The sequence below is a fragment of the Thunnus albacares genome, chromosome 17 (genome assembly GCF_914725855.1).
Source record: "Thunnus albacares chromosome 17, fThuAlb1.1, whole genome shotgun sequence".
NCBI lineage: Eukaryota > Metazoa > Chordata > Actinopteri > Scombriformes > Scombridae > Thunnus > Thunnus albacares.
Window position 1 is genome coordinate 14,926,159 of NC_058122.1, and position 25,211 is coordinate 14,951,369.

The 25,211-nt window shown below is 38.8% G+C and overlaps 1 protein-coding gene across 1 annotated transcript in view; it reads left to right on the plus strand.

Moving 5' to 3' along the window:
• prkcab (protein kinase C, alpha, b) overlaps positions 1-25,211 on the plus strand; it is a 101,413-nt gene that overhangs the window by 73,045 nt on the left and 3,157 nt on the right. Inside the window, exons 6-16 of the mRNA XM_044331747.1 lie at positions 4,328-4,484; positions 4,695-4,829; positions 5,791-5,884; positions 12,900-13,040; positions 13,173-13,346; positions 15,241-15,332; positions 15,679-15,741; positions 16,859-16,997; positions 19,457-19,537; positions 21,078-21,185; positions 23,641-23,781. Coding sequence (XP_044187682.1) covers positions 4,328-4,484; positions 4,695-4,829; positions 5,791-5,884; positions 12,900-13,040; positions 13,173-13,346; positions 15,241-15,332; positions 15,679-15,741; positions 16,859-16,997; positions 19,457-19,537; positions 21,078-21,185; positions 23,641-23,781 — 1,325 coding nt within the window. The remainder of the gene's footprint in view (positions 1-4,327; positions 4,485-4,694; positions 4,830-5,790; positions 5,885-12,899; positions 13,041-13,172; positions 13,347-15,240; positions 15,333-15,678; positions 15,742-16,858; positions 16,998-19,456; positions 19,538-21,077; positions 21,186-23,640; positions 23,782-25,211) is intronic.

Consider the following 25,211-nt stretch of genomic DNA (forward strand, 5'->3'; position numbering starts at 1 on the left):
TGTCGGTCTGCCGCGGCCCCGCATGCACCCTCCCTGGGATCTGAATGATATGTAATTTTTAGCTTTGGCATATTTTCATGTGTGGAGTTTGCATGTTCTCCCCATGTCTGCGTGGGTTCTCTCCGGGTACTCCATCTTCCTCCCACAGACCAAAAACATGCAGGTTAGTTAATTGGAGACTCTAAATTGCCTGTAGGTGTGAATGTGAGTGTGAATGTGTTTCTGTCTCTATACTATATGTTAGCCTTATGATTGACTGGCGAATTGTCCAGGTGTACCCTGCTTCTCACCCATTGTCAGCTGAGATTGGCTCCAGCTCCCCTGCGAACCTCTAGAGGATAAGTGGTAAAGAGGATGGATGGATATTTTTATGAAACAGATATACGATTCAGATACAGATTAGAAAGATAATGTCAGCATCTTGTGTGTGTGTGTGTGTGTGTGTTTCATCTGCGTTGTCTGTTTATGCTTCCAAAGAATATCATAAAGATATCATAGGAAGTGGTTAACAGTCAACAATGAATATCTGCAGGTTTTAGTTCAGACTTGCTGCTGGAGAGAAACTGTTTAAAACATAAATTGCCTTAATTTTCTAGTGGAAATAAGTGCAGGTAATTATACTTTGCACTTTAGAGAACATGTCAGAGATATTAGACAATAAACAACCATTTTGAAAAAGGAAGACGTTGAACTTTGTCATTCACTGTCATTCTAGAGGACCTGGGCTCTAAAAGTGTCAGCTAATTGCCATAGCACTTTCTTCTTGTGTTTTGTTGGTACTTTTTGTAAAATCAGGACATTTCAGAGTCAGCCAGTGCGCGAGAGTTGCAGATGATGATGAGTTGCACGGTGATAGTTTTGCTTCCGTGATGATGATGCATGTGTGAAAAATCTGCGTAGAAGTCAAATTTAAGAAGTTTTTTTATCAAGAGTTAACAGATGCGTAATATGTGACTGCTTTTTCTGTCAGTATAATGTCTTGTTTTCCCCTAAACAAGTGATGAAGACAAAACATGCACAAGCAGGAAGGCGCGCACACACACACACACACACAGACACACACACTCTAATCTTATTGGTAACTACCTCATAAGCAGCGAGGAGAGGGGAGGATACAGAAGGCAAGCAGCTCTTGTTGTATCTAAGCAACAACAGACAGCAGAGATGGTCCTTGATCACTGCTGATGATGATGTTTCATTGTGTGTGTGTGTGTGTGTGTGTGAGAGAGAGAGAGACTACACATGTGCACGAATACATGTGCGCATGTGTAACTTGCACGCTTCTCTGGCGTACAGTACATGTAGAGTCTATCCTCGTCTGTTTCTACACGTGTTTGTCTGCGTGTGTTTTTGCCTAATTAGCGTGTTTACAGGCTTGTTGAAGGTGCTTTGGTGTCGTTTGGCGCCAGCGTTGCCATGGAAGTGACTGATGCCTGTAACGCTGCCGCAGCCAGCAGAGGGGAGGATTTAGATGAGAACGTGGGATGCTGAGATTTTCCTTTCTGCTTCTCATAGTTCATTATGTGTGTGTTTCTGTATGTGTGTGTGTGTGTGTGTGTGTAAAAGACAGGGAGGTGGGATTACTGTAGCTAAGAATTCGTATTGGATAAGGAGTGAACTGTATTGGATGAGGTTGAACCAACACATTCATGAACAAGGTAGAAGCTTCTGACTCTGGCTTCTGTCATATACACAACTCTGAATGAGAGACCTACGCTGCCCTCTACTGCATGAAACTGAAAGAGCATTAAAAAAATGTGATGCTGATAACAACAATTCTAACATTCCTCCGATATTCAAAGACTCACCTTGTTGTCCTTCAGATTTCTTAATTCATTCTCTATCTGTAATAAATCATGTGATATTATTTCATTCCTCCTTACTAATTTTTAAAGGATTATTCTGTCTTTTGTGTCATAATTTCATCACACAAGCACTTTTTTCACTTTTAAGCAACATCTTGTATTAATATTGTTTTCCATCTCTTCTCTCTGCACGCAGTGAAGAAAGATAAAGATTTAGAGCTTACTTCTTCCCCTGAGAAGAAGATATTTGTTATTGTTTGTACTGTAGCTGTTAAAGTAACTCCCACAGACCTAAAAATAGATAAACCATTGCAGTGAACACAAAGCCTTAATATGGCTTTGGCAAAGTTTCTGATTCAAGATTTTTTCATAATTCATAATCCTTTTAAAAGCACAAATCTTATCGTCACACCAGTGACAAAGAGCAAGTAAATGTCAAAGTAAATCTGATCAAACCCTGCATAGACGGAGCTAAATGAGCTGCAGTGACTCTTCAGGACTTGCTTTGTATTCAACCCTGGAATATTTATGCCTCACAGTGAAAATACATTACCGCTGTTTTAATGAAGAATCTCAGCGATGAGGGTGTCCTTGTGTGAAAGTTCACACTGACTCTGAAACATTCAGTTTTACAGCTTTTCCTCCTGCGCTGTGGCTGATTACATTGAAATATGCAGAGTGGGGAGGTTGGAGCTGATAAAAACAGTTTTAGAGGATCAGTGTGATCCTGTTTCTACTCTCTCCGTCTGTTGCGGTCTGTTATTGTTCTGTTTTATGTCACACACTTTACTGTCATCTACTGTCAAACAGGGCTATTGTCTTGCAATCTATCTCATGATATTCTGTCTTTCTTGCTTACGGTGACAAACACTATTCATTTCTTTATTGTCTTTCTTCATTAATCGATGGATTGAGACTGTCCTGACATTTGTTTGTGTGTTCAGAGGATGTCGCTAAGTGGGGCAGTGTTGGAGTCGGCCCATTGGCCATTTACTGTAGATGTTGTCGCCATGGTGAAGGTGGCTTGCTAACGCCACCCCGTCCCCCCTACTCCTGTTGCTATGTAACAGCTCACTCTTTTTTTTTCCCCCTCCATTTGTCAGTTATCACACAGGGAAACGTCACACCTCCCTTATTTTATCTGCTCACCTATTGCCCTAATCATGTGCACAACTGACAGTAAGAGAATACACTATGGCAGTTTTATTCACTCACTCCACTGAGGAAGGTGTCATTTTATCATCACCTGTCTTATTTACTTGTTTTACATTACTGGGGGTTATTTTTGGCTAATTGATTAAGCCCTATTTCTCTCTTTTTCTTGTTTTCCATGATTTTACATGTGCACATGCCCTAACACCCATCGGTGTTGTTATCCTGTTGGTGCTGTTTCACACTGTCAACTTCAAGTGAATTTTGACAGTATGCTTTGCTTCGCAGCACCTGTCATCAGCGTATGTGGTGCCTGATTTGATGAGCCATTAGCCAACCGTCCGTCTGTACTGATTTCGGTTATCGTACAGTCTGTGTTCCCTTCTGTCAACGTCTTACATAAAGAATTATGCAACAGTTTTGTATGTTTTACAAAAACATCATAAATTGCATATATTTAAATAAGGCCTACTGCTTAATGGGTGTTGTTTCACATTTTTCTATACTGTCACTGATACCGATACCAAAACAATACTTTTTTGATGCCTTACTTTTAGAAAATGTTTTTCTAAACCATTTTTCTAATTAAACAAAAAAGATTCAAAACTTCTCAAATGTTAAATGTGTAACACTTTACTTTAAGTTCCCTCTGTTTATAAGCAGTATACAAACGTTTAATAAATGGGTTGTAACACATTATAATGTAATTGTTATCACATATTTGTTTAATAAATAATAATTGTAACAAATGTTTATTATTGTACTTTTCAACAGCTATAACTCCTCTTGTGTTCAACCATAAATGGATGCTGGTGTATAAACAGATAATGAATGACAATCTAGTAAAACACAGTTGTAAGAATGTAAAATATGTCTTCATAGGAGAAGTTATAATTTAATATAATTTCCAAAATTGTTATTTAAATCAATAAATATCTGATTACAGTATCAGAAAGAATCTGAGGTTTGATACCCGGTCGTACTGCTGACCATTTGAAGCATATCTTGTAGTTAGTACTATTTTTCTTAGGCATGCTTTGGTTTCATTTCATGCCAGTTTGTTGCCAAGACTCAAAATGAACTTGAGACCAGTAATCCACTTTATAGGAGTCCACATATATAACACAAATTTAACTTTGTTAGAGACTGCAGTTCAGTTCATTTCTGTTTGTTGTCCGGCCTTGAGGTTGCTTTCTGTGACTCAACAACAACAAAACAATCATCCCCTCTTCCATCCATCTATTCATCGCTCCATCTCTGCTTTTTTAATGCCTGAGTCAGTGTGGAGTCATGAAGTCTCTAAATTTAGCTCAGGGCCCAAACACACACATATGTTTACAATGTCTCCCTGTCTCCTTTCCGTCTTCTAGTGGGTGAAGCCAGAAACCTGATCCCCATGGATCCGAATGGTTTATCAGACCCGTATGTCAAACTTAAGCTTATCCCAGACCCAAAGAATGAGACTAAACAGAAGACCAGGACCATCCGTTCATCTCTCAACCCCTGCTGGAACGAGTCCTTCACCTTGTGAGTCCCCAAGTCCATGTGTAATGTTGTATATGTTTAATTAATAGAAGAATGATCATTTCTGGCTTTTTTCTTAGCGATTTTCAACTGTCCAAAGTTCTCAACAATCAAATAGAACAAAACAGATCTTTGGACAGCATTTGATTCTTGCAGTCTGTGTCGTCAGATACCGTTACTTCTCCTCTGTGTGTGTTATGTGTGTGCACTCAGTAAGCTGAAAGCCGCCGACAAGGACCGCCGTCTCTCCATTGAGGTGTGGGACTGGGACCGAACCACCCGGAACGACTTCATGGGCTCCATGTCGTTCGGAGTGTCCGAGCTGATCAAAGCTCCCACTTGTGGCTGGTCAGTCATCTCTGAGTCCCATTTACCTGCAATTCTATTCACTGCAACAATTCAGACAGTGGACATTTAAACAGTATCCTAACATTACATCAAAGGTCTTTGATGCATTGTGTATAGTAGAGTCACTATCATAAATGCAGCAGTAATCACAAGTATTTAAAAAAAAAAAACACTGGCAAAACAAATTTATTTTATAGTGAATGGCATGAAATAAATATGTTAAATAGTTGCACTGCTTCAGTTTTTTTAACTATATAATCTCTCATATACAGTAGTGCATCAGTTTGTTAACTTGAAACTATTCTGGCCACCATCATTGCTTCTATTACCGTCACTGCAAAACAGCAGCCCAGTGTGTGTAAAACAGACATAAAGACTGCTGGCTTAAGCCGTCTCCGTCCACTGTGACAAACAGCTTTGGTTGGCGCCATTTCCCTCTCTATGTCTTTGTCTTCCTGCTTTGTGTCACACTGATAAACATACATTCATAGATAGATCAAAGTCACTTTTCCACGGCCATGTTAGCATACCTGCCGCTGCCTAGCCTAAACCGAGTCTGATCGACTGCCACTGTGAGTACAATGAGACGCTTCTGGAAATACCTGTGTGTAAAGACGTTTGGACCAGCTTCTCGGAAACAGTGTGTCTGCATATGTGTGTGTGTGTGTGTGTGTGTGTGCCTGCGTATTGTACTGTACATTCAAGGTCATTAGACAAGAGGCGAGAGGATGTGTACATTAGAGAGGAAGTAGAGTCAAATTGGCACTGCTGACAGAGAGCAGACCTGCAAACACTACTATGACTGAAGTGGTGATGGATGCAGAGATTTACAGCTGTGTGGGTGGACAGAGGGGCAGACACATGGATGATGGATTAATAGTAAATTGGTAAAGAGCTTGATAAATGAAAATGTTACAGAAAGTAAATTACAAACAGATTTTCTTTTGTTTTTCTCTCTCAGGTATAAGTTGCTGAACCAGGAGGAGGGGGAGTACTACAACGTGCCCATCCCCGAGGAGGACGATGTCGACCTGGAGCTCCGACAAAAGTTTGAGGTGAGGACGGGGAGGCAGGTTGAGATAGGTTATCAGTTTGTAACATTCAGTGAAAGCATAAGTCAGTTTTGTTTGTCACAACATGTCTGTTGTGCATAAACACACACACACACACACACACACACACACACACACACATTCACAGAGTCACTTTTAACAAAAATATGTGCCTCTCCTCTTGTCACCATGGTAACCGCACCCTGTTTCCACTTGTGCTTTTCACCCTGTGTGCCAGAGAGGGAGAGGAGATCACTTTCTCCTGGCAGTAGAGAGAATGCTCATGCTGTTAGAGGAAAATTTCACTTGCAGTACACACGTGTGCAAGTGAGCAAAAAGCATAACATGGACAGCACAAATAATACAGAGACAACAAACAACAAAGGAAGCAAGTGTCCAAGAGTCCTACGTCAGGAGTACAGCTGCAGATAAAAACCTCTAATACTCACCTCTGTCAATCGAAACAGCTATAGTATGAACATTGAATAATTATGCAATGGCAAAAAATTTAAAAAATAAAAGAAAGTCCTAATCCTATCCAATCCTAACCTAGTAAAAGCAGTTATTTGGAAGTCTTAATGAAGGTGAGTATTGAAGGTTATTGCTTAAATAATCAATTACAATTGTCTTTTTCATTCATCCAGAGTTGCTGTATTTCTGGTTTTGTTTACAGTGGGGATTGACTTACTGTAGCAAACACATCTGAGAAGTCATACAGAAGGAGAAATCATGTCTAAATGAAGCCCGTGAGGGGTTTTGTTGCTCTCAAAAGAACAACTTTAGGCTCTTCTTTGACCTCATTGGACTTGTTTCCAGTGTTTGTTTCTGCAGTTGCTACTATGGCAGTGAGAGTTTACCTGTAGGTAGACCAAAGATTACAATATGACTATAGATGTTTTTGTTATCTAATTGAAAGTAGATTTCTATGAAACCATACAAACACCAAGAACCATTATCTACTGTTTTAGAAGTTCCAATATCCAGCTTTCTAATACATTATCGGAGCAGTTTGTGCTATTTGTCCCTCAGTATTATTCTAGTTCTCTCCCCCATTCATGCCTCTCGGAGAATACCAGTGTTTTTGCAGGGTTTTTTCACCTTACTAAAAATGATTTATACCTTATATCTGATTTCTGAAGCAGGCTGTAATGTCTGAGATGTATTACTTTTCTGCCTTCCTGTCAGCCGCTCATTCATTTCATGTCAAAGTGCAGAGGAAATCACAAGGAATTGAATATCACAGGGAAAGTGATAGGGAACATAGTTGTAAGTGCATATTGATTTGAAAAATGTGCAAAAAATAATGTAACTTTGACTAGAATAAAGGCAAACATGATGTTTATTGTGATAAATTTCCTCCCCAGAAAATTCTAAGCCACTTCAAGCTGATTTGTGTGTGAGAAAATGAATGAAAACAAAAACAGACCTTTTTTTTTTCATTGAAAATGGTTGGCTGGATTTGTAGTAAATGACATAAGCATACAAAAACACTGGTATGGTCCTTTTTAATCAATTTCTAAGGAAACATTAATTGCGACTAACTCTCGCTCTCTAGTGGTTGGCTGGTTTACTACAGATCACAGATAGGGACCTAATGTGTCCCTGTGACACATTACAACATCTACACTTTAAATAAAACTTCCACATTATTAAAATGCAGGCAGAAGGTGGCTGTTATATTGAGCAGTGCAATGTAAACAAGTGCATACAAGTATGAAATCAAGTAAAGAAAAGGAGATGGAAGAGGTTTATTAAAGTCCTATGTGCATGCAGGTGTTTTAATACTGAGTGTACAGCAGCCCTCAAGACACCAAGTCTTATTGTTTTTAATTTCCAGCTTCTCTCCATACAACGCTGACCTTGACTTTCCTCCGAGGCTAGCGTCTTCACACAACTGTGCAGTTGCCGTGGAAACTAGAGCGAGATGCAGAGATGCAGCCAGATGTGACAGAACAGGATTTATTCATGTTTCCCAGTCATGCCTTTGATTGTTTGTATGTAGATGATTAATACAGATCAAGTTAATGATTTGTCAAGTCTCTGTCCACATGTGTATTTTGTCACTTTTTCTTCCAGCAAGACACACATGCATAAATCAACTAACCTTTTACCACACTAATAAGTGAGTTTCTTCTCTCCTCTAGGCCTGCCAGTTAAATATCCACTATCTCAAGGTAGTTCTTCTGCCTGCTCCGTCTCTGTTTCTCTCACTCCCAGCTTGCACTTGCACTTACTTTATTTACTTACCAGGATTGTTTGTGGATCTCTGCTGGGCTTCCACAAATTAATCTGATTTACTAACAAAGGCTCTCAACATCATATGGCTGAACCAGCCCAATTTACTGACTGTTATACACACACTACATGAATGTACTTTTCTTTCTCTAACTCCTCTCACAAATGTATATGTTAACCGTTTCACTCTGTCTCATTCTTTTTTAATCACATCTTAATCACACACACAAGTACAGGGACTACATATGCTTTTATCATCAAGGAACACAACAAATTATACACTATGCAGCACCTGCAGCATATGCTGCAAAGGTCAGTAAAAGTAGTAAAGTAAATTCTGACATTTGCAGCATTTGAATCTGTTAGATTGCTTTAAGGCACAAACAGGAAAGCAGTTGGTGTTCTTTAAGAACAAGCAGACACAACTGCAACATCCTCTTTTAAACTGAAGCCTCAAAATCATTAGAAGAATCATTCGAATTAAAAACATAAAGGCAACTAACAATCATGGTTTCCTCTCTTTACAGTCAAGGTTTCAGTCTTATTATGAATATAAAATGTAATAAAAGTGCTGCATATATCAGCTTTAACATATGTACTCCCTATCTTGTACACAAACATTAGACAGCATTATTGTTAGTAAATTTGTGAATCCCTATGAGTGGACCTCTATCGGTGTGCTGTCATTGGCCAAGAGAGCTTCACACCTGCTCCTCATTGACTGACAGTGTGGTCCACAGCCCGCCCTCTACTAGTCTGCCATTGGTGTGGACTATAGAAGGCTGTTAGGGCATGAAGCATGGATGGACACTCACTAATAATGCACAATAACTGTATGAGTGAATGAACACGCAAGGTCTTGAGTGTGCTTGGTGTGCATGCCAAATCTCTCCACACAGTGGCAGTGTTATATTTATTATAAGGCTGGTGTGTGGCTGTGCTGTGTGTGTTCCAATACAACTTTGTGTGGCCACTCTAGACAAAAAAACACTCCAACCTCTGTTTCTTTTGAAACAGGTAGATGTGGTATTGTGAACTGTTTGTATGATGTGAAGTTGTCTCAGTTTTATAAAAGCAGTTGGTCCAATGTTAGAAATGTAAAAAAATATGTAAATGCATTTTGAAAATTGCCACGAGGTGTCTCTCCAAGGTAAGGATAGATGTAGAGCTGTTGTATTTATTTATCGGGACAGTGTACAGTTTTTAACATAAATGATGCACTGCACCAGAGTTAGCTCAAAGCTAATTTTCATCTGCAGTCCCCCACAATCAAAACATACAACAGCACAACAACAAACAGTGCAAAGCAAAAAACACACAGAAACACATTATGCAAAATACAAAGCTACACACAATAGCACATCACATACACCCACAATGTCAACTAGATGTTTTGTAGATGAACAACATCCTCAGAGACAGGCAACAAAGGATCACACAGGATCTACACATTATTAAAACATTGTATGCCAACAAAATATCACCACAATGATAAAGAAACAGCATTTATGTAATGACATGAATATATATATAATGTACAACTGAGCTGTAAATTAATGTTCTGTAATACATATCAGACATGTGTGTGTTCACTTTCACAAAGTAGTTACCCACAAATGGATGTCAACACATCCCTTAATATGAAGTAATGTGGGCATGAATTATTAGCTGTAAAAACAAAAAGACAAAGAAAAACAAAGATTGAGAAAAGCCTGGAAAAAAGTAAACATAATTTTGAAATAAAACATTTTCTTTCTTATCCCTTCAATGAGGCTTTTTCACTGCAGACATTTTGACTTGTAATACTGTAGTAAGAAAAGCACAGGTGATACCAGTAGGCAATTTGAGAGGGGATGAGGGGGAAAACCATCCCCCTTGTTAGCAAAATGACCAAAATGCACCCCCCTTGTTAACTTGCCATCCCCCCTCTCCATCCCCTAGTAGCAGAGAGAGTGCAGGGGCAGAGGGGTTGTTTAGTTCAATATGTTAGTCTAGTCTGCCTGACTCATTGATCCTTTATCTGATTGAGATTTGTGCAAGTTAGAATCTATTACCCCGACCATGGCTCTGAAATATCAGTAGCCTAACTGTGCTGTGTATTGATAAATCCATGGAGCTGTCTGTGGTGCTGAAGTAGCAGATGGATTTGTAATTGCACCTTTTCTTTCTGTCCTGCCCTTCTGTCAGTTTTGTCTTGGATCTATACTCTCTAAACTATAAACTATAAATACTCAAGTCTATACTATATTGTAGGCTATATACTCTACAGAGTAATGTCACCTTCATGATCAAAGCAGCAACATGTAGTCACAGAAGAGAGAGAGAATCATAGACGCACTGCTGCCTGTAGTGTTCCTATAATATTTCTATGATCATTCAGTAGCGTCTGTGCCGCTGAAAATACACCCCAGACCAAGCCACCTCTGTAATAACATGTTTTAGGGGAGACATGACTACAAATATAGGTTTTACTGTAAATGTTTGGTGTAACCTGGGAGTGGATCAGGTAATGTGACTGAGGAAATTAACCTGCACTGACTGCACCACGCTCAGCTGCTACAGTTACATAGTTTGAGGTAAACTAAAAAATTACGGTGTGTTTTGAAAAATAAGCATTATTAAAACGCTTAATGTCCACATCCAGTAGAAGAATAGGCCTACACAAAATATGTATTTAGCCTAATAGCAGTTCTGTTAAATCAAAAGTATAATTGCTATTATAATATCAAGAATTAGGCTATATAATAATCCTGCCCCTGTTAAAAATGAACAAATCACCTACTGAGTGTTACTAATAAGATTAACGATGGCTCTGCTCTATTCAGTGTAACAGTGAGCCAGCATGCACAATAGCAGGACCCTGAAACAGCAGCTAAGCAGCTAAATGGAATTTAGCCGTCATTCATTTTATCATTTACACCTGTGCTTTTGCTACTGTGACATGTCAAAATGTCATCTGTGAAAAGGACCTATTTACTTTACTTGGGAACTCTCAGATTTATTTTGGGACCACTGGTTTATGCCATTAACCATGGCCTTCACTAGCCACAATAACCTATTAATTACTGACATGTATTATTTCATATTTGTATCCCCATGACTGAGATGACAACATGCAAATCTGTTTACTAATGCTAAAATAAAATAAAAGTGTTGTTAAAAGGTTAAGGCACCAGAATTTTCTCTCGTCACTTTGCCATCTTGTTGTGTTACTCAATTCTTGTGGCTAGTTTTCATTCTCTACTGAGACATAATTACACCTGCTGTCAGGTGAAATTAATTAACAGCAATTAATCACTTAACTTGGCAGCATACCAAAAGAAGTCAGCAGTACTCTGGGTTTATGGACCCAATTGAGAACCATGTGAACGCCTCCTTTTCTCTCTTACTACAAATGACACAGTCAGTGTTTACATAAGTCTGCTCTTGATTGAACTAACCAGGTGTACATGTAGGGCTGCTTAACCGGAGTCAAATAAATATGTGACAGTTATTATGTTGAGTGTAATGCCACATTGAGTCAAGAGTAGAGAAACGGTTGGCCTGGCAACAGCTCTTGATGCCCCACCAGTTGCCTGTTTTCTCTGCACTATCTGACGGAAACAGACAACGGCTGTGATGGGAGCTAGCAGGGTCCTAATTGCCCTTTTTGTTCAAAGACACTTGGCAGGCCAGTCATTATAACAACAGGGAACCTTGCAATGCTGGCAACCCCCCACTGACTGCCCACCTCGCAATTTCCCAAAATGCACCAGTAGAGAAATCGTGCTGAATATCTGTGTGGATATTTGAATATAAAAAAGAAACTAACTGACATGTCAGTGGCAAAAAATAGATCACTGTGTTTTCTCATAGAAATTTGCTTTGACTAGGACTCGGGTGAATATGCAGCTAACCAGTTTTCGGTGACAGTGAGGGATGTTAGTGTGTCTGTTATGGCACCTTGAAGTGAAAGATCATGTAATAACTGTTAACCAATTAGAGAACTTATCAAAATGTGTCAGAATGTGATGGCCAGTTTACCAAAATAGCCTGAAAAGCAGTGTGATCCAGAAGATAACTTTACTTAATATTGTAGTTTTGAGGTATTTAACAGTTAATTTTAAGTACATTTTACAGAGAGGGTGGTGCAATTTGGTACAAATTATAAGAAAAAACAAAAAATGGTGTTAAGTTGGTTTAGTTGGTTCATACTACGTGTTAATTTGCATAAATTCTTAATAAATTAGACTCTTGGCAATTCTTTAATTGATGAAGTAACAATCACCTCTTGATGTAAATTGACTTTGTAGTATCTATGGATTTCATTGACATGTTTTGCATTTTCAACCCATCATCTAGTAGCTTTTACATTATCAGTTGTTACATTTGTGAGTTTTTATTACATAAAATCCAATTTACCAAAAAACTTGGAAAGCAAATACTAATAGCTGTTTAATTTGTGTGAAAACATGAGGCAACAAGTGATTTAATCCTCCTTCTTGACAAAGTCCTGCAGAAGGAGGAAGTTCATGTGAAGCTTTACTTATGCATATGTTGGTAACAATACACCCAGACAGTAGAGGCACAAAACAAAATCGTGTAAATACCCTGATATAGTATCTGAGGTTTTATTCATGTTTGAATTATTAAGAAATCCTCTCTACTGAAACACAGTATTTGTAAAGGCTGATCTAAAAACTGTGCACATACTGTACAGCATCATCTTTGTAGACATTTTATAATCTGGAGTAAACTCTGTGTGTAATGCTGTTTGTGTGTACATGTGTGTTGTACGCCACAGAAAGCCAAGCTGGGCCACGGTAAGAAAGTGATCACGCCATCAGACCACCGGCGGTTCAGCCTGCCTTCAGGTAACATGGACCGGGTCCGACTCAGCGACTTTAACTTCCTGGCCCTGCTGGGGAAAGGCAGCTTTGGCAAGGTGAGAGCCACGACCACAGAAGTAACATCCTATAAAAGGACGTCCCTGAATGCCTGAATGTGGTTTCACATCAACATTTAATATTCAGAATCTCTTTGATACATTGTGACCTTTGACCTGTGGTGTCTGTAGGTAATGTTGGCAGAGATGAAGTCAACAGAGGAGCTGTATGCCATCAAGATCCTAAAGAAAGATGTCGTAATCCAGGATGATGATGTTGAATGTACGATGGTGGAGAAGAGAGTTTTGGCCCAGAGAGACAAACCGCCTTTCCTCACACAGCTGCACTCCTGCTTCCAGACTGTGGTGCGTAAAAACTTCCGCCATACTTCCATAAACACATGCAAAAAAAGAAAAATGGCATTATTTTAAAATTTCAGGCTTAGGGAAAAGTTGCTTTACAAAAACAAACTTTGCATATATTAGGTCAAGAACAGAAAAAAAAGATTTAAAACAAAAATGAGGTAAGTTCACTGCCATGTCCTGGAATAAACACCGATCTGAGGTTACAGACACACCGCACTTCTCATATAGTAGTGACTCATGGTTATACATAGACAACATGCATCTACCATATATACTCATATCCATACATATATACCCAAACACATGTACTGTATACATGCATACACCTGCCCATACATACTTGTGCATACGCATGTATATGTTTACACATACACTACATATATAAATATACTAATATATTTGTATACACCTATACATGCATTCAAATCTAATACACGTGTACGTGTTGCATTGAAGATTGCGTTGTTGAGGTGTCAATCTCTACTTCAGTTATTATTAAGACAATAGTAACCTGCTTCAGGGCTTCTATCAGGATAATAGAAACAGATCAGTAGTGGTGCTTATGTTCTTTTAATCAGGGTAGGTAGTGCTCCCAAGTTTTGTAAGAAGGGGTATAAATGGAATTAGACATTTGTTCTAAACTTAGTAATGTTTCAATAGTTTGTAGCCATGATTTCTCATTTGTATTATTAATAATCTTCCAGTGACTTCCTAGTGACTATAACTCTTTTTGCACTCATAAATCCAACGGACACAATCTTTTTCTTGAACTTTTATTATCCATATAATTCAAATTGCATTCAAACTTAATTGTTGATAGAATAAATGCAACGTTCTTCCAAGATTCTTGCAGTTTTGGGGTATTTCCATATCATGTGAAAAAATAGGCCTTTCTCCTTATTACGGTGCCAACACATTTCATTGTTATACAATTTCATAACTTTGAGTTTTCTCGGAGTATATGTGCTGTTGATAAACTTAAAATTTAGTGTTTTGTTTCATGCTGAGTTTAATATTTGATGTGTTTTCTGTCAGATTGATGTCCATGTATCAGGATCTATGTTCTGTTCTAGATCTAGATCTTTCTCCCAGATCTCCTCCAATGAGATGTTGACAGTGTTCTTTAAACTGTTTATAATCTTGTAAATTTTGGTCCCTATATGCGTTTTCCTTTTCATTATTGTTGTTAACTTATTTTTACTTCTAGTTATTTCCAGGAGTTTTATACATTCTGCAAGAAATTGTGCAGATATAGCCAGAAGTCTGTACTCGTCAGATCTAAGGACATCATCTGTAATGAGGTGCATCAGTGAGGAAATCCCTTTTCTTTCCCGTTCTTCATTTTCTAATGATTTGCCTCTCACCACTAAAGTGAAAGAAAAATCACAATACTTTATTTAAAGGGTGTCATTGTGCCCCCTGCATCATTCTTTCATCAGGCGTCTATTCAACCCCAGGCATTTGAAACCAGCATGTCTACCATTACATCTGTATTTGCTGCTTGCATTTATTCGCACTCTTTTGCCGGCGCCCCTGCAGGGAAAATTGATACTTGACTGAGACCACCGTTGAATACGAAGTCGCCAGTATGACGTCAATTCTGTGCGTAGACAGGGTGACTCAAGGAGTCTTAAATAAAGACTACATTTACTGATCAAAGCTTCCTGACTTATGTTAGGAATATATGAACTGACACAGCCACCGCGCTGAAAGAATAGATCATTTTAGGCATTTTAAGATATACAGTGGTAGACTATTGAATATTATATATGCATTTTATTTATATGCTTTTTATTTTTCTAAAGATTCAATGTAATGCAGTGCTCTTATTGTCATTTGCACATACTGTACTGCTCTTTGGACAAAACTCTCTTATACTAACTCTCTCTTATAGGATCGGCTGTACTTTGTGATGGAGTATATAAATGGAGGAGACCTTATGTATCATATCCAGCGAATGGGCAAGTTCAAGGAGCCACAGGCAGTGTAAGGCCACATGTTGAGGTTGTAACTTAGCAAACTGTATTACACTGACTTCTAAATCTTCAAATTCTGTAATGCTTCATCTTACCATGGTCTCTTTCACATATACACAGGATCTGATCTCATTATGCTATTTAGGGTCAGATTAAAGTATCAGATCCAATGTATCTATGTAGAAGAGTATTAAATTGAGAACACTACTTACCATCATCAAGTCAAAGATTTAATATTTATTCTTTAGTGAAAGGTATTTACATATACTGTAGGTATCAAGATGAATAACAACATGAGTGATAGATTTCCTTTTGTGTACATTAATTAAATGTTTGGGTTTTTTTCAATTTTGCAGGTTTTATGCTGCAGAGATTGCTGTCGGTTTGTTTTTCTTGCACCGGAAGGGCATCATCTACAGGTGGGTGAGCCAGAGAGCAACCAGTTTTAATTTACCTCAAATCTAAAATGTTGATTTTTGATTACATTGTGTTGCATAAAACTGCAGTCAAGCAGTGAATGAGGTTGTACCAGAGGGCCTCTTATATAATATTTCATACATTCATTGGACATTAAGAGGAAAACAAACATGTTTTTTAAGTGAAATGAAAATACTTTCTGTGTGTTGAACATCAAAGTAGCAGACTGTGAGTCATTGGAGACAGAGCAAAAAAACAAAGAAAAATCTACATGAAACGGTTTCACGCAGTGTAAGAGGCGGAAATTGTAGAAAAACCTGATAGACAAGGTGAACCTAAAGAAATGCAGAGCCATGGGGAATAGAAGTCAGAAATTATTAAGCAGTTTCGACATCGACTTGGATTGGGAGACTGATGGGCAGAGTAAAGCAGACAGAGGACATGAGAATCAAGAGATAACAGACAGAAAGAATGAGAAATTAATAAAGGGGAGGAGAGGTATGCAGGTCCAGAGAGAGAGAATGAGTGAGAGAAAGATTAAAAATGGACATATAGACTTAACCTTGCTGAGCTGTCTGTCTGCAGAGCTTGGATACCCTTAAGAGGCAAGCATTAAATCCGTACTAATCACCCTGATGCAAAAGCAAAAATCGAAAGGACAGAAAAGAAGTGCTTGACAGAGACTAAGGTCACCCCTGTTCCTCTTCAGTACTTCAGCTAAGGACTCCATTCTTCATATGCCACCAGCCTTGTGATTGACATCCTGACTTTACTTTGTCTCAGATATAACAGCCAGAAGTGGTGAACGAGTGAGAGAAAATGAAGAATTGAGACATGAAACACAAGCAGAGACGCAGGCTCAATTGTGAGATCAAAAAAGCACAGCAGGAAAAAATGATTTTGCGGCCAAGAAATTATTACTTGTAACCCAGCGTAGAATGTGTGCTGCATACAGATAAACTGCTCAGAGAGGTAGCAGTGGTGTAGAGCAACACTGACTTTTCTATGTTCCTCTCTTGTCTGGACGCTGACAGCAAAACACAAGTATCAAAGCAGTCACACATCCAGGCAGGAAAAAAATGCATGTGCACAAATACACAAAACCTGTCTCTGCTGCAGGGATCTGAAGCTTGACAACGTGATGCTGGACTCCGAGGGCCACATCAAGATTGCTGACTTTGGCATGTGTAAGGAGAACATGTACGAAGGCATGACCACACGCACCTTCTGTGGCACACCCGACTACATTGCACCAGAGGTGAGATGTTTCTAATGAGGAAAAAGGGTCCAGATTACAGAAACAAAGACTAAGGGATCATTCTGCATCTTGGACTTTTGAACTTGAATTGATCACCATGGATTTACATTTGACCATTGCCTAAACCCTTACCTCAAACTGCAATTTCCACTCATAGCCTTAGCAACTGTAACTAGGCACAGCAGGCCTGTCAAGCTTTAGATTTCTCCACATGGTTTGCATGGCGCTATAGTAAGAGAGATACTCCGTATATCAACAGTTTCATGGGTTAAGTCTTTTTTCTAGACTTTCCAAAAGCAAAAGCACAAAGGAAAAAGTTTAGGGAATGGATTAAACTGTGTTTTTATTTGTGCTAACATATGCTGCTATCATTAGCATGTGCGGCTAACCAGCTTGCCAGGGTTACTTCCAAAGCCAAGGAGCATTTCATTAACTAACGACATTAGTTTGTTACGGAAGATTAAAATCAGGTTACAACACAGAAAACAAAGCAGGCATTCAGCCTTATATCTACATTGTATTTACTAAACTGCTGTGACTGGCCCCACTAGCTTGAACTATCATCATAATGCCACGGCCCGATCCGCAGTCCCCCTGTCACCCTTACTTGTCTAGCTCCACTGGTCTTGCGAATATCAGAAATTTAAACCTTTCTCCTCACCCAAGCAAAGAGCAGACATTCGGTGGCCTTATATTTATTTTGTATCCAGTATTGTGGCAGGCCCAACTGGCTTGATAGGTAGTTTCATCTGAATGCCATGGCCCTCTCAGTGGTCCAGTGGTCATCCTTACTTGTCTAGCTCCTCTGATCTTACTGATCTGATCTGATCTGATCTCCTCCTCGCCCAGGCAAAGAGCAGTAAACAAAGCAAGGTGTATTGAATTTCAGTGTTGTTCCGCAGAAGGCAGCATCAAGCTGCCAATACTAATACTGTCACTAGTTTTCACAAGGAGGTGTAAGGGAGCTTTGTTGTTTTTTTGAAATGGAGAAGCATTGCCCATGCTAAAATGAAAAACTGTCTAATCATAGCTTGGAGGTGGAACCATAGGCGGAGCTTGGTGTTTTCATCGATCCTACAACTTCACATTCAGCCCTTCAGATAATTCTAGCTATCTACCTTGCAGACATCTGTTGGCATCAGGATCCAGTCACCACATGTTTATTGTCACAGTGTACCAACACCACACAGTCATCACATGACTTGACATGGACCTGCGAAGGCAAAGCAGCAAGCGATCTCTTTGTGTCACATTGCCTCACAGAATTCTCAGAATTGATGTTTGCTCTATGCTATGTTATGAAGGGACAATGTACAGTATGTTCAGTACAGTTCTTAACAAACACTTGATATACTGTTTATATATGTACACTCTACAACAACTTCAATAGTAAGTGACCAAAAAAAAAACATTTATATATTGAGTTCTCACAAGTGAAAAAGAAAACATCTAAAGCAAGAGATGAAAGTTATTTTAGAGCATTTTTACACGAACTAAGGGGCAGAGATGATTCATTAACGGTAATGAGATGTTTGCTAGTTTGTTTGTGTATATGTGTGTCTGCTCCCATCTGTCTGCAGTGACTCATGAGGGAGTACAGTGTCTCATAGGTGGGAAGTGAGGGAAGCCCTTACTGCTGGTTTCTCCCAACAAACTTCATCCAAAAGATTCTTTTTCAAGACTTTCTTGGCTTTCCATCCGTCATGGCAAAATCAATCTGAGATGATTTAAAAAGGCTTTTTTTTCACACCAGATATCAGTGGCTTTATAATGACTCGATGAGCCATGTCTTTGACTTTGTGATAGCTCCTCTGTTTCTCATTTGTGGCATTATAACACAAAATCTGTGCTGTTTGGACCTAGAGGGAATTTTAGCAACCTGAAGAGCTGTCGTTGTACTTTTCTTTTGTTTTTTAGCTGAGTTGAGCAACTAATGTAACTTTGTGAACTGTACAGTACAAATTGTCACATTTCTTCTTCTGTTAAAGGCGAGCTGTGATTTTGCTCTTTGCTTGTGCGTCTGCGTTGTGCGTATTATTGTGTGTGTGTGTGTGTCTGTGTGTAGACTGTGTGTGGGAGGGAAGTGTAGGATGGCAAATTGGATGGTAGGAGAAGGCGCCTTTGTTATGGCAGCTCAAAATAGCTGACAGTATTTAATGGTGGTTGATTTGGTTTGACTTTGGATGAGAGAAATGCTGCTTTCAGTGTTGCACTTCACATTTTCTCTGATATCTTTACTGCAGCTTTTTTAGGGCTGCATGTAACAATGAAGCACCCATCCATACCTGCCTGTAGTCAGACAGTATTGAGAGCATGGAGACAGGTTTGAAAATTACTTTGGCAGCAGAAATAAAGTCATGTTGTATCACTGAAATTCTTAATAATCACAGCTCTTTGCATACAGGGATGGGGTAGTGTGTGTATGTATTTTTAACCTTTTCTCATTTTTTATTTCTCAGATTATAGCATACCAGCCGTACGGGAAATCTGTGGACTGGTGGGCATATGGAGTTCTACTGTATGAGATGCTGGCGGGACAGGTAAAGTGTTTATAATTTGCACCAATCCTGGTCTATAAGGGTTTTTATATAATCCCTCAGTCAGGACTGCACATTTAGTAGTGTATATCCATAAAGTTGTGCTGGTTAGTCAATCTTAAGAAAATGTATTGGCAACTATTTTAATAATAATTTATATTGTGTCATCAAACAAAAACACCAAAAATTCTCTGGTCGCTACCTCTTAAATGTAAGGATTTGTTGCTTTTCTCTGTTTTATATCATTGTAAACTTAATATATTTGGGGTTTGAGCAAACAAAACGAGCAATATGAAGACGTCACCTGGAGCTCTGAAAAATGGACACCTCGCTTTTTTCTCAAATTTGAGATTAAATGAATAATCAGTTAATTGTAGAAACAATAAACCATTGATCAATACTGAAAATAATCACTAGTTGCAGCCATTTGATGAAGGGAAAGTAAACACAGAAGTCTGAAGTTTTAAGTCCGTATTGTCTAAAATGATTGACTAAATGATTACTCAATTAATCTGAAAGATAATCGACCTGTCAATTAATCATAACTAGTTCCATCCTTTTTATCATGTATAGTAGGGACCAAAAAATGAGCAGCAGTTTGGATAAAATGTCAAAAATCAAGTTTTTTATGCCTTGTCATATCAATCGATAGGTATCAATACACAGTAAAATATGGGTCAGCATTCCTATGGAAGTCCAGTATTCATTGTTAAATGATGTTTTGACCTATCAAGAGCAGTGCGTGTCAGGCTGTATCATCATAAATCTCCTGGGCCTCATGACAGATGACACCATTTTGTAGCCCTGATCTAAGATACCTTTAAGCTGCTTTCCAATCCTACTCTCACTGAAGAAAACAGCAGACACTCAGCGGCTACATATATATATGTATACACAATAATAATTGTCATCACAATGTCACAAGGTCAAAAAAGACAACAGTGCTAATAAGTAGTGTAATAACACAGAGAAGTTTGGTTTTGACTGGAATTCATGCACCACAGCAAAACATTATGGCATTTACCAATTTGACTGTGAATTGTTATTGTGACGCTTTCTGCTGACACAAGCCAGCTTCAGTGATTATAAACTGTAAACAACATGTGTCATTTGGACAAAAACCACAACAAATAGTTATCTTGACTGGCGGCTGCAACAATGAAGAACAGTAGATCAGGTTAATGTTTCCAGTTTCTAGGCAACAGTTGCAGAAGATACTGAGGATGGATCACACACATAAAACACACACAAAATAACAATTATAAAAGGGTTTGCCATTTGAAACTGTAGTGTAACACCTACAGAGATCATGTTTTGATCTAAATGATGAACGCTTAATTGACTAAGTGACTTTTTGTGCGATACAGTGTAACATAACACACCTGACAGCTCACACTGCTCAGCTCACCTTCACCTGCTGTTTTCATCACCTCATCGTATCTTGTCAGCTTTCGCAAGCTTCAAGCTGACAAGATACTAAGTTGTTATTGTCACTCACATCTTCAATCTGATCTGGTGAGACTGTGTTTTTTTTCCTCTTCAGCCGCCGTTTGATGGAGAGGATGAGGACGAGCTATTCCAGTCTATCATGGAGCACAATGTGTCCTACCCTAAGTCCATGTCTAAAGAAGCTGTGTCCATCTGCAAAGGAGTAAGTACCGTTTAAAGGAGCATACAGTGTTTAACAAAGCATACGACAGGTTTTTAAGATTCCTGACAGCCACTGCTTTCGGTTAATGTTTGTACAATCCATCATTTTGTCATCTATATTTTTGTCAAAGTTTAGTTATTGTCACCTGGTAATATAACATAGAGCAGGAACTGTTTTGATTTAGGTGTCATTTACTGAAAAGTGTTCATTATGTTATGTTGTTGTTTCTCAAATCAGTTAACGCTGAGAGACATGAAGGTTGTGAAATGGATCGTGTGAAATTGGCGGTTTCGGACACCAGTGGCTGGTTTGGAAATTAAAGGAGTACTCCAGCAATTTAGTATTTCACTTCAATACTATTTGGAAATTGAGAGACAGATTTTTTTAAAGTAGAAATCAAAGCAGTAAAAGAACTTGAAACTTGGCATAATCATCACAGTAATTGTAATTGTATTTTTTTTTTTTTTGCCAAAGGTAAGTTATTGTTACTTGGTTATATAGCCAACACATCCTCATAATAAAATGACAGTATAGATCTAATATTCAGGCTGACACGACCTATAGTTACGTTTATGCCATCTAGCGGCTGTAGTAATGCACTCTAGATCAACCATAAGACCATAATATGCTGCTTTCCAAAACCGTTACAAATCACTGTTAAAAAATAATGATGTTTTATGGTGTGACAATGCTGTGGTTAAAGTCTGGTTAGGTTTAGGCACAAAAACCACTTGGTTAGGGTTAGGGAAAGATCATGGTTGTTGTGGATATATTGAGCAATGGTCAGCACCTCAGTGGAGAAAGTGCACCCGAGCCTTTGATGTCTTAATGCTGAGAATGTTTTTTGAAACATTTGGCCAAGCATGGTAATTCGATCACTTGAAATCATGGTTTATACTTCCTTAAAGATATGCAAGCTTCATCGTCATGGCAACAGTTAACACCACAACGTTACATTTTTTAAAAAATGTCCCGACTCACCGTTGGAAACAGGAAGTGAACAGTGGTCTCCTGCCGCAAAGTCCACTTTTTGCCATCCAGCCAAGTCAAGTCACCGTATATTGACATCATCTGAACTGTGTCACCTCCCGAGGCCATAATTACTACGGCTGCTAGATGATATAAACGTCACTATAGGTCCCCAGCCTGAATTTTTGCCAAAACTTTTGTTTCTTGTGAAAACAGGCTGAATATAACACAGAGCATGGACTTTTATGAAAGCTTTGTCATTTCTTTGTTTAAATGACTTTATGGCAAACAAAGGGAATACATATTTGTTTATGCATAACCCATATAACATATAAAAATTGAAATATTTTCTTATTTGGAATAATAACAATCTTTTAAAGGTTACCACTTCAGTGCTTTTCTACATATTGAGTTTTAATAAGGTCAAAGAAAGAACATTTGAGGGAAAAACATCGGTCGATTTTTGCAATAATATTTATCATTTTTTACACAGAGAGTATTGGAGTGAGGAAGTAAAGACAATGTCAACAAAACAGGTTGTTATTTGACATCTGACTTTCGTTGATACAGTTAATTTTCACACCATAATGACAAGACAATTAATCTGAGAACTTGTGTTTTGGAAAACATTGAGCATTAAGATAATTTCTTAATTGCAAATGTTAACACTTGATTGTTTTTTGTTTGGCTAAAACTCCTAAAAAGCCGTGTGGTTGGTTATAATTTGTTCTGTCTGATAGAACCTTTCAAGGCATCAGTATCTTTTTCATTTATAATAATGGTAACAAGGTGCAGAAAGATGACTTTTGCATGGTACTCCAGCAAAGTGTCCTCTCAACACAGGTGGTATTCAGTAAGTATAAGTCACAGATTTCTGTGTCTTTCATCAAGGCACCTGGTCGTCACTTTTTTTGACATCACACTAAAGCGTCATCATGACCGCTATGATTATTTGATTATTTACCAACAAGGAAATGAGTTTTCAAAGTCAATTTACACACCAGCGAAGATTCAATTAAGATTCAAGCAGAGTCTGATAATATACCCCGCCTTCATTTATTATGATATCACACCCTGTAGCTGCATGCCGCCACAAAAAATATCATTCATCATCTCAGAGCCGGTGACAAAAGAGATTATCCTGACCCCTCTCGTTGTTTGCTTCATATTTCATTTGCAAAAAGGATTCACAGTATAAATTAAAAATGGCTTCTGAATCAGAAATGGAGCTATGAAAAAGCAGCACAGTTTCCTGCAACTATTTTAAAGCCGGTTGAGTGAAAACCAGTATGAGTGTTAGTCTGGCTGTGCATGATGTTGCTCACGTGATAACATAATACAACGCAGGAAAGAGAAGATAAAAAGTGGATGGACGACATATATACCTCCTCTCTGCTCCACTATTTTTTTTTAACCTTTTCTCTCTCTCAAGCACCAAGCTGCCTCTTTCACATCTTCTTATCATTCTCCCTTCATTTCTCACCAGCTGATGACCAAGCACCCATCAAAGCGTCTCGGCTGCGGCCCAGAAGGCGAGAGGGACATCAGGGAGCAGGCCTTCTTCAGACGCATCGACTGGGATCGCCTGGCCAACAGGGAGATCCAGCCGCCATTTAAGCCCAAAGTGGTGAGTGATGCTGTGAGTGTGTGTGAGAGTGTGTGTATGTTGTTGTGATGAGACTTACCTCAATCTGTGTATGTACAGTTGAGCTTCCAAAATTAAATAAGAACCTCACATTGAGCAGTCACCTCCCATAAGAGGGAGTGGGCAATATGGATAAAAGCCTCTATCTAATTGTTTCGATATATTTGAAGTTAATTTCCAGAAAGTTGACAAATGAAAAGGCAAATCACTGTGTTTTCTGGAAAAGCAAAAGGATTATTCAAAAACAAGATTGTTTAAGATTTAAGATTGTTACCTGCTGTTATAACTCTTCATGCTATTTCTTTGTTGCTTTCCACTGCGTTTGACATTCCTTCCATGAATAAATTCTGTCCGCACATACCCTGAGGTCCTCTCATCCTTCTTCATGTTTTTAGCTTTATATATTTTAGGACATTAAAGAGTGAGTGGGAGTAATGTGTTCCTGCCATGTCTGCACTGCTGGTAAGAACAAGAATAAGATTAGAAGGCAGCTCCTATAACATCATCATCATCATCACCCAAAATATTATTTCCATATATTATTTTTTTCTATAATTTCTCGTCATTACTGAAATACACTCATAACGGTTCTACAAATAACTTTTATGTGGCAATCACACTGAGGTTTATATGTATAAATTCAAGATACCCATGAAACAGGTGGATATTTATAGACACAGTAATACTGTATGATGGAAAGCAGAAAATAACAGGCACATATCAGCAAATAATCATGAAACATCCAGTAATGTGCTCTGTTTCTCTCACGCAGAGTACAATGCTAAAAACAGCAAATCACATACCAGAAAAAAGCAATCTGTGTTATTCTTGTATGTATCAAATACTTCCTCAGAGAGCCTTTAAGTGTGTGTATGAATGGGTGTGTGTATGAATGGGTGCGTGTATGAATGGGTGCGTATTGTATGTCTATGTTCTGTGTAATGGTTTATATGCACCCAGCAGAGCTTCAGGCTGGATCTCAGCTGCAGCCACCCGCGCCGCTGCTGCTGCCACTGACACCTAAACCTCCTCCTGTCACTACAAACGCTTCTTCTCTGCTTGTGGACCCCCGCATTCTCCATCCTCTCGCTGCCCCGCAGCGCCCGCAGTAACACAAGCGCTGCCACTGAGGATTAAAAATAGCTCTCTAAGAGCAGAGTTCCCTTTCTTACACCCAAGTGCCATGATAAATGCATGGTTACACAGCGGATCTATATGTCTCCATTCATAGAGGGGGGAGGGAAACATTGCTAAAAATGGATCCATCCATTCAGGGGGCTTTATGTGATGTATCAAAGACTGCTTTGAGTGCACTGATTGGGCCATGTTCAGGGAAGCTGCTGCTGACAATCAGCATATCAGCCTAGGGGAGTATGCTCAGTCTGTGTCCGGATACATGTGCGAGTGTATAG